Source organism: Haliotis rubra, unplaced genomic scaffold (assembly GCF_003918875.1).
Source record: "Haliotis rubra isolate DU_JTF1 unplaced genomic scaffold, ASM391887v1 Scf612, whole genome shotgun sequence".
NCBI classification, from domain to species: Eukaryota; Metazoa; Mollusca; class Gastropoda; order Lepetellida; family Haliotidae; genus Haliotis; species Haliotis rubra.
Genome location: NW_025767316.1, coordinates 115,522 through 129,447, shown reverse-complemented (window position 1 = coordinate 129,447; position 13,926 = coordinate 115,522). Strand labels below are relative to the sequence as shown.

The 13,926-nt window shown below is 39.5% G+C and overlaps 1 protein-coding gene across 1 annotated transcript; it reads right to left on the bottom strand.

Moving 5' to 3' along the window:
- Positions 1–5,068: 5,068 nt before the first annotated feature.
- LOC124255929 lies at positions 5,069–13,468 on the bottom strand. The gene is made up of 2 exons (XM_046689875.1): positions 13,266–13,468; positions 5,069–5,437 (listed from the first exon to the last, which is right to left on the bottom strand). The coding sequence occupies exons 1-2, from the start codon at positions 13,387–13,389 to the stop codon at positions 5,184–5,186; spliced, it is 378 nt and encodes a 125-aa protein (XP_046545831.1). The 5' UTR covers positions 13,390–13,468; the 3' UTR covers positions 5,069–5,183.
- Positions 13,469–13,926: the final 458 nt, after the last annotated feature.

The window sequence follows — 13,926 nt, the reverse complement described above, 5'->3', positions numbered from 1 at the left end:
TGCATATTTTACGTTCGGTTACATAACGGCCGGGTAAATCCTTAACCGGCCGTTAGGAGTTAACCGGCGGTTAAGATAACCGAGTATCCAGTTTGGTAATATACTGTAATGATACTTTGATACGGCGTTAAAAAACATTATTATACATTAGAAAAATAGCTCACATCAAAACCTTCACCGAGTATTCACTTCCAGCGAAGGTTTTCCGTCTTGAAATATCGAACGCCTCACTGGTTGACACATAGCTGAGTAGATCTAGATCCTAACAAGGTTATTTTATGTAATGAGTGGATTATTTACTATTTGTGTTGATTAGACTACTCCTGCTCACGACCTTATAATCCAGACATCCCGCTTCCAAGCTGCGCTAGCCTATTTCACTGCGTATGTGCTATGAGCGCAGCCCAGCACAGCGCAGCACAGCTGTTGAAACCACTTTTCACCCCAAGCTCTGGAGTGAATTTAGTGAATCGTTTGAACTCCAGTTTCACGGTTATTTTTCATCGCGTTATTTTTGAATTTGCATTGTTTATGATTTGTATCTGTAAATCCATACCAACAGGTATCAGAATCTGCAAAGCTGTGTTTTACGTTGCATTTGACCTTTAATGAGTGTGTGAGTGAGTTTTCGCCGTTTTTAGCAATATTACAGCAATATCACGGCGAGGGACACCAGAAATGGGCTTCACACATTGTGAGTGAGTGCTTGAGTGAGTGTGTTATTATTTACCGTCAGCTCGGCAATATTTCAGCCATATCGTGAGGAGAACCCCCACATTGTGACTATATGGGGCATCGAACAGGGGCATTGGGGTGACGAGAGAATGCCTTGACCACTAGGCCAACCCACCGCTCCTATTTGTTAATGAGGTTCTGAAGTAGTGCACTTTTCAGAAAGTGCTCGTCTCATGCCAACTGTTCCTTAAAGAATAAATAGACCAATGTAGATACAGATGATGGACAACAGGTTTTGCGTTACAAGTTTATTAATGGAGATACAAATATAATACGTTCAAACTGAAAAGTTTACAGCTAGAGCAATATATATGTGGTGCATAAACATGGATAATGCATTATATACTTTTAGAAGACAACCGTTATAACACACAGTAAAATGAATACGTCCTTTTAAATACGTAAGCTGAGACACGGATACATAGAATACCTGTTTAAACAAGACACAAGCCTTGCCATCGTCAGTTAGATGTATGTTATAGCAATGATTAATTATCATAGGATGATTACTTAACTAACGTTATCTAATACCATGTTGACTAATGGCGGGTCATACATAAGCTTATATTTTACTACTCACGATAAGAACAATAATATAAAAACCGATGAAATTGAATAAGGGAACGCATGTGTATCGCACACAAGGTCTCGCACACTACAATTGAATTGTCAGTATCCGGTGTGTCCCCCAGATCACTGCATTGGGACACTTTCGATCAAATTCCGGATTACAGCTAGGTGAATAACCTGCCACTCCTCTTGGAGAGCTAGGAACATGGCGCCACTTCTCTGAGGCTGTACAGTGCGGGATCTGACACGACGTCCAAAAACGCCCCCAAAGGTGTTCAAGGGAGGTTAGATCTGGACTTCGATGGCCACGGTAGAACTCTGATGTTGTTTTGCGCCAGAAAATTCCTGCATACGCGAGCAGTATATGGACTGCCATTGTCGTGCTAGAACTCGAAATTCCCACCTGTCCTACGCTGGGAATAACTACTAGCTGCAGCATTTCATCTCTGTATCGCACACCTGTTTTCCTTTCATCTAATCGCACTAGATCAGTTCTCCGATCGTAGGTGATCCCACCCAACACCATCACTGATCCACCCCCATATCGACCATGCTGTTTTACAGTACATTGGTGATGACGTTCATGGAGACGTCACCACACACGGATACGACCATCTGCAAAGTCCAAATTGAAGCGTGACTCATTGCTGAACATGGTATAGAGCCAATGTCGCAAATATCTCACACGAATCCTGCTTAGCCCAATCTCATTTCCGACGTCTGTGTTCTGCAGAAACCTGAATGCCCATAACTTGTTTACGTGATTTTAAGCCGGCTGATTTGAGTCGATTGCTAACTGTACGATTGCTTATTCGTAACTGTGTTGTTGCTCTGAAACCAGTGTTTATTTTCGAAGCTGAATTGAACCGGTTTCACAAGGAAATGAACAGTATATGACGATCGTCACGTGCGAACGTTTTTTTTTTATTGGGACCACGACCACGTCCACGACCACGACCACGACCACGTCTTATCTTAACGTCGCCTGTCTGGTGGCATAAGTTCCACAGTCGCGATATCACACTTTTTGACTAGTTACAGTCTCTTGCTGTCTGACAAATTGATCTCCCACCGTTGATGCTCCTGATTGCCGGCCATTTCTTATTAAGAGACATGGTATCGATGTGGCATGAGTTTAAGGTCCTGAGTGACTTGCTCAGTCGTGGCTCTGTAGTGTTAAAATTGTTCCCACGCTTTTATAGTCCTCGTGCTTAAACTGCGCGTGAACAATGACCCATGAGGATGCGTTTGGGGGCAATGTTTTCAATCCATTATGGCTAAATTGTTCCTTAAACATTTGGAACAACACCGCCTTTTCACCAAGTAGGCGTTCCCTTATTCATTTCCCTCAGTATATATTCACAGTGTCAATACACATTAAACATTTACATGCTGAACATATAAAGAATACAACGTTGAGTAGATACCAACAGGTAAAGTAGGGGTGACTTAAAGAAGAAGTAGGAATAATGTAGTTACAGACAACATAGAGCAAATCACATTTAGAAAACAATTGCTTTGTACTACATTGAATCTTGTTTGTCCTTTGATGGTTACTTTTTGAAGAATTATCTTTTCAATAAGCTATATCCCCAGACAGTGAGTTCTGACTTCTGACACCGGTTTCCAGTAGGTCACCAAGTGAACACATTTTAAAGTGTGTATTGTGTGGGGAATGAAATATGATTTATATATTAAAACATAACGTAACTGTATCACTGTCGGGAGTCAAACTAATTTTCTCCAGTGTATAAAACAAGAAAGTTTTTGAGAAATATGTTTAAATTTTTGAATATTTTAACACATCTTAACACAATGATGTCTAGTTTAGGGGTTGCCTTTGCTTGTTCCCACCATTGACACCTTCATTTAGACAAACGGAAACTTTCCTCCTTCGTGGCATAATCCCATTATCACCCCTATACTAAAACCTGGCCGGGATCATACGTATCCTACAAATTACCACCCTATATCAGTAAATAGCTGTGTTTGTAAAACCATCGAGCGCATGGTCAACAATCGATTAATCTGGAACTTGGAGACCAATAACATCCCTAGTGAGCTCCAATGTGATTTCCAAAAGTACCAAAGTACCATTTTATCAAAATTTATAAAAAATTCCATTGTCAACAATAAACATACTGCATCTATCTTTTTCGACTTAAAAAGGCATATGACACAACGTGGAAACATGGTATCAGCTATCTTTAGGGATTTTCATGGATTCGGATTGAAGACAGATTACCTCGGTTCGTATCTCAGACAATTGCAAGCACGGTCGGGGTCCACATTATTTGACTATGTCCACCAAGACCAGGGCGTCCATCAAGGTAGCTTCCTGTCTGTCACACTGTATAGCTTCAAAATTAACACCATCACTAACGTCTTGAACAGTTGTTTTGATGGGTCCCTTTTCGTGGACGATTTCAATATTTCATGCCGTGGTAAGAATATGCACGCAATAGAAAGGCACCTACAACTCGGTCATAACAAAATCAAAAAAATGGCGAATGAAGGTGGCTAAAAATGACAAAATCCAACACAAATTGTATTCACTTTAGTCGTAACTAGAAACAACACAAGGATCCAGACCTATCTTTAGATGGTACTCCCACCACAGTAGAAGAAGAGGCCAAATTCCTGGGACTCATATTAGACTGTCACTTGACATTCTTACCCCACATAAAATATTTGAAAACAAAGTGCTTGAAGGCTCTTGATTCGCTAAATGTCGTTTCAAATACAGAGTGGGAATGGGATCAGACTTCCCTCCTTCATTTGTACACATCATAGGTTCGCTCTAAATTATATTATGGCACAATTGTCTACGATGGAACCTGCAAAAGCAATTTAGTACAATTGGATTCTGTCGACCACCCAGGCCTTAGGCTCTGTCTGTCTCTCCGGCAGACAGTCTGTATGAGGAGGCTAACGAACCTGCCCTTGAACAACGCAGTATTAAACTTTCAGTGCAGTATATCACTAAATTACGTTGAAATAAGTCCAATCCTGCATACACTTGTAAAACCCTCTCTATGAAAACCTATTTCCTAATCTGCCAAGCCTGGTTCCACCACTAGTATCAGAATTGGACCACGCATATCTGCAGCTAACACTGATCTCAATAACATAGCACCTTGCCACCCTGGCAGATAGTGAAACCACAGGTCAGTCTTACCCTCACCAAACTCAAACAGTGAGAAACAAATCCTTTGGTGTGTCAACAGGAATACAACCATTTATGTTCCAAGTATAACACCCATAGATCCATTTTCACAGACGAATCCAAGGATGATTGCCAAGTTGCCAGTGTCAGAGTCATTGGATCCAAGATTGTCTCCTCAAGAATTCCTGTCCTGTCCTGTTCCATTTTCACTGCTGAAGGCAAAGCTATCTTCACAGCTTTGACCTATATCAAACAGCAGAATGATTCCAAAAACTTCACTATCTTGCCTTCAGGCACTTCAAGATGTTAATTCAAGTCACCCGTTCGTCCTAGACATTTTAGATCTTTCTACTGGCCAATGCGACATCGTCCTCTGCTGGTTGGTCACGACTATCTGAAATGTTCACCTTCAAGCATGGACTTTTCGACTGCAAGGCATTCACATTATGATGCAACAAATCTGAAAGATCTGTTTTCCTGCGTGAGCGAGCATCTCATTGTAAACTACCTGTGGATAGTTGACCTGTATCATACAATATATGTCATATAACACTTATTAAAGCAATGTTACAAATACACTTTTTCATGATGGACAGTAGAGTAATTAGATCGTAAGAGTTACTTTAAGAAAACATCATTATTTAAAAAAACACTTTTCATATTCAAATCGTTCAGTCTGAAGGACACTGAACATTGTTGATCGTATACACATTCAGTCTGAAGGACACTGAACTCTTTTGATCGTATACACATTCCAGGATGCATCACTGACAGGGTCATGTGCCACGGCCAGCATCTCGCATCTGACCACGCCCATGGACGGTAACCCGAAGTTTAAGGCGTTGCAGGAAGCCTTTCTGAGACACCTGCTGGCACACTCGAATTTCCCGATGTTTTCATAGCTGGCGATGATGTAGTGAGGCTGCCTTGCCATTGCAGTGTGACGACTGAACACGACAGATGAATCTGGAACATATCAAGTGATGTAAATTCTAAAAGTAATAAATAAAGTTTAAGATATACACTTAAAAGCCCATCAACATCTATCTCTACCAATTTGTGTGTTTGTGGCTTGTTTCTTTCTACTTAGGAATCTTAACTTCTTCACGATGAACTAGGTTTTTTTCACTTAGTTACGCTCTTACCACGGTACGGGACGTATTGCAGTACAAGGCCTTCGGTTCTGTCCGTCTCGTTTTGTTATATGTGATATGATCATAAAACCAACAAATGATAATAATAGCCAAACCTTACATTGTTTAATAACTTGCAAATAATAGTCATAATCTTTGCTATTTTGAATGAACAAAACTGTCATTTCACGACTAGACATCCCTAGTACGGTGATCTACCTTCAGCTGTTGGCGATCTATAGCCAGTTTTTATGTTGTATTGTCCAAATAGTGTAATTAGTTTTAAAATGTCCATACTAGTTTTAGTTATAATTGTGATATTCTAGTTGTTTTACTCTCCTTCGTCGACAGGTTTAAATAATATATTCCATTTCAATGTCAATTATGTTCTCGTCACGATATGGCTGAAATATTGCCGATGTGACGTTAAATAATAACTCACGCACTCACTCACGACTAGACAGAAGAACTAAAGTATCACTTGAACCTAGAAGCTCAAAGCTGTGCAGCAAAATAGCAATTAGACAAGTATGATTAAAAATCTCTAACATTACATCAACATCTACTGCCGTGAACTCACCACTGTGTCCCAGAAATGTCCATGTTTTAATAACACGATACTCAAATCAGATCTAGCCGAATGTCACTCTGTTGTCGATACATTACAGATAAATACATTAAACAAATTACCACAACACAGTAATCATAAGCCAGCTGCAGTTTGTATCACTGATCATTGTCACTGTTCTACACAATTGTCTATCTCTCGTTTCAGTCTGTTAAACATTTAGAGACCTTCCACAGTCCTTGGGAAGCACTGATACTCAATGTTGGCACATTCCAGAATTTTGTTTTATTCAGTCATTCAAAATATCTTTCAAAATTCACTCGGAAATGTAATTCTCCTTTGTGAAACAAATATGTTTTGGTTGCTTTCTCTTTTGTATTGGTCCTTAAATGTTCGTTGGTTTTTTTTCGTATTTTCCATGGAGTGAGGGAGTGAGTGAGTTAAGATTTTAAGTCACATCGGCAATATTTCAGCCATATCGTGACTAAAGCAAGTTATAAATATATCAACAATTTAAGTGAAATTAGAAAATTCTGCCGACGAAGGACAGTAAAATAACTAGATTATCACAGATATAGATATAAAACTAGTAACTAAATCTAAAACATTTGAACTATACAAGATGATACAATATAAAAACAGGCTATTGATCGCCAACAACTGAAATTAGATCACCATACTAGGGACCATGGGGACTTACAGTACATTTGCTTCCTGCATGGACCCTAGCTGGATTTACACCATCCCTTCAGCCACTGGCGACAGAAGAGAAACCTAGCCATAAATTAAAAGTACACATATTCTACGATTAAAAACCTGCCCTCTCAGGAGGACAATAATTTTACGCTACTTCAACCCCCTTTGAGGGTACAGCCACTAACAACATCAGTTACTAATTTAAACTACCAATAATAAAATATATATCTATTTACAAATCAGTTAGCAAGTCTATTTTTTTTAAAAAGGCAATAATTAAATGAGAACTTATATGACTAAAAAGATCCTGCATAGTTTTTACTTTGAAATAGATATCCCTTGTGATGGAATATTCCACACAGTCAAGCAAGACATGCTTGACCGTGATTCGTTCATCACAAGGGATACAAAACGGAGGATCCTCACCTTTCAATAGGTACTCATGCGTATATCTTGTGTGGCCAATACGACATCGTCGTATCATGACCTCTTCAAATCTGGACTGACAACCCAAGTAAGTGTAACCGATATAGGGTTTTATTGCATGTAATTTATTGATACCTACTTGGGTGTCCCACTTCTTTTGCATCAGATCACGGATGTAAGATCTAATGCAAGCTTTGTAATCAGAGTATGGGAGCAGAAGTGTTGTCACAGATTTGTTGAGTGCAGCCTTAGCAGCAATATCAGCCATCGTGTTCCCAGAAATGCCAACGTGGCTGGGTAACCAACAAAAGACGATGTCGCATTGGCCAGTAGCAAGCTCATTATACAATTCAATAATTTCTAATAAAAGTGGATGTTTGCAAGAAAGATTTTTAATAGCCTGAAGACACGAAAGAGAATCTGAAAAGATGATATATTGTTTATATTTACGGTGTTTATTAATATATTTAAGAGCTGTTAGTATTGCGTTTGCTTCTGCTGTGAAAATGGAACTGTCATTGGGTAATCTGGAAGATATTGTTTTGGACCCAATGACAGTGGCACAAGCAACCGCGCCACCATCCTTGGATCCATCTGTATATAAGGATTTATAGTTATTATATTTATTTCTTAATTGACTAAATTCTTGTTTATACTGTAAATCATTAGTTTCGGATTTTTTAAATGTGGTTAATGTTAAGTCAACGTCTGGCCTCACCAATTGCCAAGGAGGAGAAGAAAGAAGACGAGAAGGAGATATATTCTCCAGCTCAATGCCGGCAGCAGAAAGGAATGGTTTAATTCTGTGCCCAAGAGGCGGAACTAGAGAAGGCTTTTTGTTATACAAATCCTCATAAAGAGGAGTGAAGATGCAGTGAAACGCAGGATTAGACTCGATAGAATATAGCTTCGTAATATACTGTAATGATAATTTAATACGGCGTTGGGTAAGAGAAGGCTCATCTGCCTCGACGTAGAGACTGTCAACAGGAGATGTTCTGAAGGACCCAAGACAAAGTGTCAGACCTTGATGGTGGACAGAATCTAAGAGTTTTAGGTTGCTTTTGCAGGCTCCACCATATACGATGGAGCCATAATCAAGCTTCGAGCGGACCAGTGACCTATAGAGGTGGAGGAGGGTAGTTTGGTCCCCTCCCCAATTTGAATTAGAAACGACTTTCAATAAATCAAGTCCCTTCAGGCATTTAGTTTTGAGAGATTTGATATGCGGAAGAAAAGTTAAATGGGAGTCGAAAATGAGACCTAAGAACTTGGCCTCTTTTACAACCTTGATGGGAGTGCCATTTAAAAACAGTCTTTATGTGGTTTATATTTTCGGCAGAAGTGTATGCAATTAGTTTTTGATTTAGAAAATTTAAAGCCGTTTTCAAGACACCATTTATGTATTTTATTTAAACACAACTGTAGTTGCCGTTCAATAGTATGCATATTCTTACCGCGACAAGAAATATTAAAATCATCCTCAAAAAGTGATCCATCAATGGAATCGTTTAAAACCTTGGATAAACAGTTGATCTTAATGCTAAATAAAGTGACAGACAAAATACTGCCTTGTGGGACACCCTGATCCTGATTGTAATGGTCAGACAGGGTTGAACCCACTCGGACTTGAAATTGCCTGTCTTTTAAAAACTGTGATATAAAAAGAGGTAAACGACCCCTTAAACCAAAATCATGTAAATCCTTTAAAATGCCATGCTTCCAGGTGGTATCGTACGCTTTCTCGAGATCAAAGAATAGCGATACTGCATGTTGTTTATTTACTATTGCATTTTTGACAAAGGATTCTAAACGTACCAAATGATCAATGGTACTACGATTTTTCCTGAAACCACATTGAATATTTGTGATGAGATTATTGGTTTAAAGATACCATGACAGTCTATTATTTACCATTCGTTCCATGGTTTTACAGACACAACTCGTTAAAGAGATTGGTCTGTAATTTGATGGATCAGTATGATCCCGGCCGGGTTTTGGAATGGGGACGACAATGGCATTACGCCATGAAGTTGGGAAATTCCCTGAAGTCCATATTGAATGAAAAATATTTAGCAATGTTTCCAAACATGGTTCGGGCAAATGCTTCAGGAGCTGATAGTGGATATCGTCAGCCCCTGTTGCTGTATCATGAGCTTGCTCAAGGGCGGTATGTAGCTCATGTATTGAAAATAATTCATTATAATCTTCACCATTGTCTGAGTTAAAATGTAACCTTTTCTTCTCCTGTTGTTTCTGAAAGTTATGAAACTCAGGGACATAATTGGATGAAGATGAGTGCTTGGCGAGAGTTTCACCAAGTTTATTGGCAATATCAGTTTTATCAGTTAATAAATTATCACCATCCTTCAGATGGTGAACAGTAGATTTAGAACCTTTGCCCTTTCTTCTCTGAATCATGTTCCACACCTTTGACATAGGTGTGCGTGAATTTATTTTAGAAACATAAGTTCGCCAAGACTGACGCTTATTTTGTTTAAAAGCACGTCTAGCCTTAGCATTTAAAATTTTAACTTTGTCTAGATTATGGACAGTAGGATGTCGGCGAAAATACTTTTCAGCTTTCTTCCTACACTTTCTGGCCTGTTTACAGTCATTATTGAACCATGGCTTACGAAGGTGTGGAATTGCAGAGGACTTTGGTACAGTTTTGTCAGCAATGTTGTTCAGTATATCTGAAAATAACTGTATAGGATCTTCGCTGTTCGCAAAAATGTCATGTTTTAAGTGATCAGTACATAGTGTCTGATACAATGACCAGTTAGCCCTGGCAAAATTCCGTCGTGATAAAGGTGGATCATCACCAGGGTTGACCGCTTTGAGAATGGTGGGGAAGTGATCACTCCCACATAGGTCATCATGTACCCCCCATTCAAATTCATTATATACGTTGGAATCGGCGAGTGATAGATCCAGGGAAGAATATGTTCCCGTAGCTGGATGTAAATATGTGGCTGAGTCATCATTAAAAATACATAAATTATTATCGGAAATGAATTCCTCAAGGATTTTACCTTTTGTATTAGTATGGTCACTTCCCCAAAGTGGGTTGTGACCGTTCAGATCGCGCATGATGATACATGGCTTCGGAAGCTGGTCATATAGGTTTTTAAGATCCGACTGTCTAATATCAGTAGAGGGAGGAATGTATAAACTGCACAGAGTCAATGCAATATGCAGGGTGATGCGAACAGCAACAGTTTGAAGATTTGTACTAAGAGGAACAGGGCTGTGTATTATCCCTTGCCGTACCAAAATGGAAGCACCTCCAGTTGCTTTGTCTCCTGGAGGAGAGAAAGAGTGATAATCACTATACCGTCTCAGAATAAAGTTATCGGTATGTTTTAGATATGTCTCTTGGAGACATATAGCTGACGGTTGAAAATCCTGTGTTAGTAATTGAATCTCGTTGAAATTATGTTTGAGTCCTCTGCAATTCCATTGAATTATAGTGGACAATTGAGTCATGGTGCCTCAATTGGTGATCGTCCGCGTGAATGTGAGGAAGTGGATATTTTCCATGGACATAACAGAACTACTTAGTATATTTTGCCCAGTCAAATCTATATGATATCGTGGGAGGTGAAGAAACAAACTTTGCAAATGTAAACAGACATGTGTATAGGAAACCTGCAATCAAACATCACAACTTATGACAATTCAATTTTCCTTCCCCATATCCTACCTGTTATTCAACAAAGCCAGAAATAACAATCAGCTGTGTACAAATGTTTTGCTCCAATCTACCGGTGATTCAGTTAAAAACGAACTCAAAATATAACATCAAAGAATTTATTCCACCACCAAAATGAGTGAGTGAGTTAAGATTTAAAGTCACATCGGCAGTATTTCAGCCATATCGTGACTAGTTCTAATCTCATTATACATACATATAATATATAAAACCTTGTCAACGAAGGACAGTAAAATTACTCGACCACCAGAATAATTTATATCGCAAGCAGTTATTATAACAGAGATAATAAGTATGTATTTCGTATTTGTATTATGCATGTTTTCTACGAACATATTTAAAATAAAAATTAACATTGGCTCACCACTTATGTGGCTGGATACATTTTACGTATGAGACAGTTTGACTAGTCACCGGTGACTTCCCACCGAGCATGACACTTTGATTGTAAAACAAAATGTTGACAAATATTTCTGAAACATGAGTTATTAACGCTGGTCTAGGGGTCCATGGATGATGGAGGCGGTGATCAGTTCGTGATTGCTGAGAATAATGTGAAATTGGAGCTGTCGCGGTAGGCGTGAAAAGCAGATCCTCCTGAACATGGTAAGCGGAAGTGGTACTAGTATAGAATGATGTGATGCCATTCCACACACGTTTTCTCTGAAGTTACTGTAAACAGATTTTCTGTGAATGAATATGGGAGTAAATTTAATCAAATAAAATCGAGGTGGATAGTTTTATTATGAGATTTTACACCATAGATTTTCGGATGGCATGTTTACTCTCGCTTTGTAACGTGAGTGTTGCATCACAGCAAGCATGGTAAGTACTCGGCTGATGGTATGTCTTTATGATAAAGTTGTCTTTTAAAAGTTTTTACGATGTTCCGCTGTCTGTCTGATTTGAAATTACTGAAAAAGAAACAGAACCCAGCTATTGATCTGGTATCTGTATTTGCTGTCTTGCTGACTTTGTAAATAGACGGCTTGAGGCGATCTTAAACTTAATTTCAGCAATGAAATGCATAGATATTGATAAAATGATTCAATTTCTAGACGTTTTGTAAACGATTTTAAAAGGTTAATAAAATTACGGTAAGACCACCGAAAATACTGATTATTTGGATTGCAGTATGGTACACCGAACCTACCACTGTTCAACTTATACCGCGATATACCGTTTCACCCCTACTAAGTGCCGCCAATCAAAACATCACCATTATGCCGGCTAGAAGGTGGGGAGTCGCAGTCTGCAGTTGCCCGACATTTCAACGTTTATCAGAGCACCATATCTCGCCTTAAGCTTTAGGGTCGTTTCCTGTAGACAAATTCAGAGAATAACCAAACTGTGGGTATTCGATTGCATGAAGTGGAAATTCGACCAGGAACACGTTTTGTCAAGCCTGTTTTGAGAGACTTCCTTCGGCAATCGCTTGCGAGTCCGGAACTGGAATCTGATAAACTGGAGGCGAGTCTAGTTCAGTAATGAATCATTTTTACTTCTTCACTGGCGAGATGAGATACAGGAGGAGAAATGAACGTTTCACTCCTAACTGCCTTCGACAGGTGGACATATTCTGCGGAGGGAGTGTCGTGGTGAGTGGTGCAATATGCTGCTCTCAAAGTTCTAATTTTGTGGTGGTTCAGGGGAACTTGACAGAAACTCGGTACATCGCAGAGTCTTTGCATGTCACATGATTCCAATTATGGACCGACAGAGGGAGTTGCTCCAGCATGACAATACTACTTCACATAGAGCAGCCGTCACCGTCCACTTCCTTGTCAATTCTAAGGCCAATGTCTTGCCATGGCCTTCCAGATGCAAACCGGATAGAACACATGGGGTGAACTCGATCGACGTGTACGTCAACGTCAAAACACGCCTCAGACACGTCCACAATGGCCATCTCATTGCAATTGGTGAGAATCCCGCAAGAGCATTTCCGTCAACTTACCCGGTCTTTGCGGAGAAGGTACGGAGCAGTGATTGCTGCCAATGGTGGCAATACAAAGTATTGACGTTGACGCCATGTGGAGGATTCAAATAAACAGAAAAACGTTGAAAAATGTTGTGCTGGCAGACTCATTGTCTATAGCCGTCTGGATTTTCACCTGTCTGTCATTGACATTACATGAAATAACTGCTCTTAAACTAATGCAATATTTTTTTTTTTCTAAAATGGCTTACGTTTCTCTTTTTGTTTGGAAGAGACTGTGCTTTCCTCAACATTGGAGTTCACTTAGATGTTCTTACCTCCACATGTGTTGTGTAAAGGAGCTCCCCTCACCTCAACTTCACACAAAGTTAGAGGATTGTCACCGAAGCAGTACTGGACTATTCTCACGTAACGTCCAATAGTGTTGACGGCACAGTCCATGTCTACCGTCCGACCTTTGCCTACTGTGCCTTCATGCCAGTAGCAGAGTTGGAGGCCAGAGTCAGTGCTGGTCCTTGGGTCACTAATATGGACCTCCACACTGAAGTTGGTTAACCTGGTGTCTGGGTAAAAAAAACGAAATATGTTATAGTGATGTAGCCTAAATTCTTATACAAACGTGAGGTAAATGCATATTGAAAATCATCTCAACAGAATGAATGAACGAGGCAAGTACACCCGATATTGAATGAGTGAGTGAGTTAGAAAATTTCGTCACAAGGGCAATATTGCAGCCATTATGTGACCAGAAATTGAACATAAAAAATAGGAAGCCTGTCATCGATGGACAGTATAATAAGTAGAATAGCACATATATAATATAACTACCTGATAGAAGTATAGGAAAACAGGAAATGTAAAATCTGGCTATAGTTCGACAGTAGCTAAGGTAGAACACCATACTACGGACCATGGGCACTTACAGTACTTTTGCTACCTGTATGAACCATATCTGCATTTCCGATATCCTCTCTGGCA

Bases quoted from the DNA above. Each gene is read 5' to 3' on its own strand.
- LOC124255929 (XM_046689875.1), bottom strand. From the start codon at position 13,389: ATGGACTGTGCCGTCAACACTATTGGACGTTACGTGAGAATAGTCCAG. The intron at 5,438-13,265 runs GTAAGAACATCT...GATATGTTCCAG, and splicing joins TTTACACAACACATGTGGAG to ATTCATCTGTCGTGTTCAGT.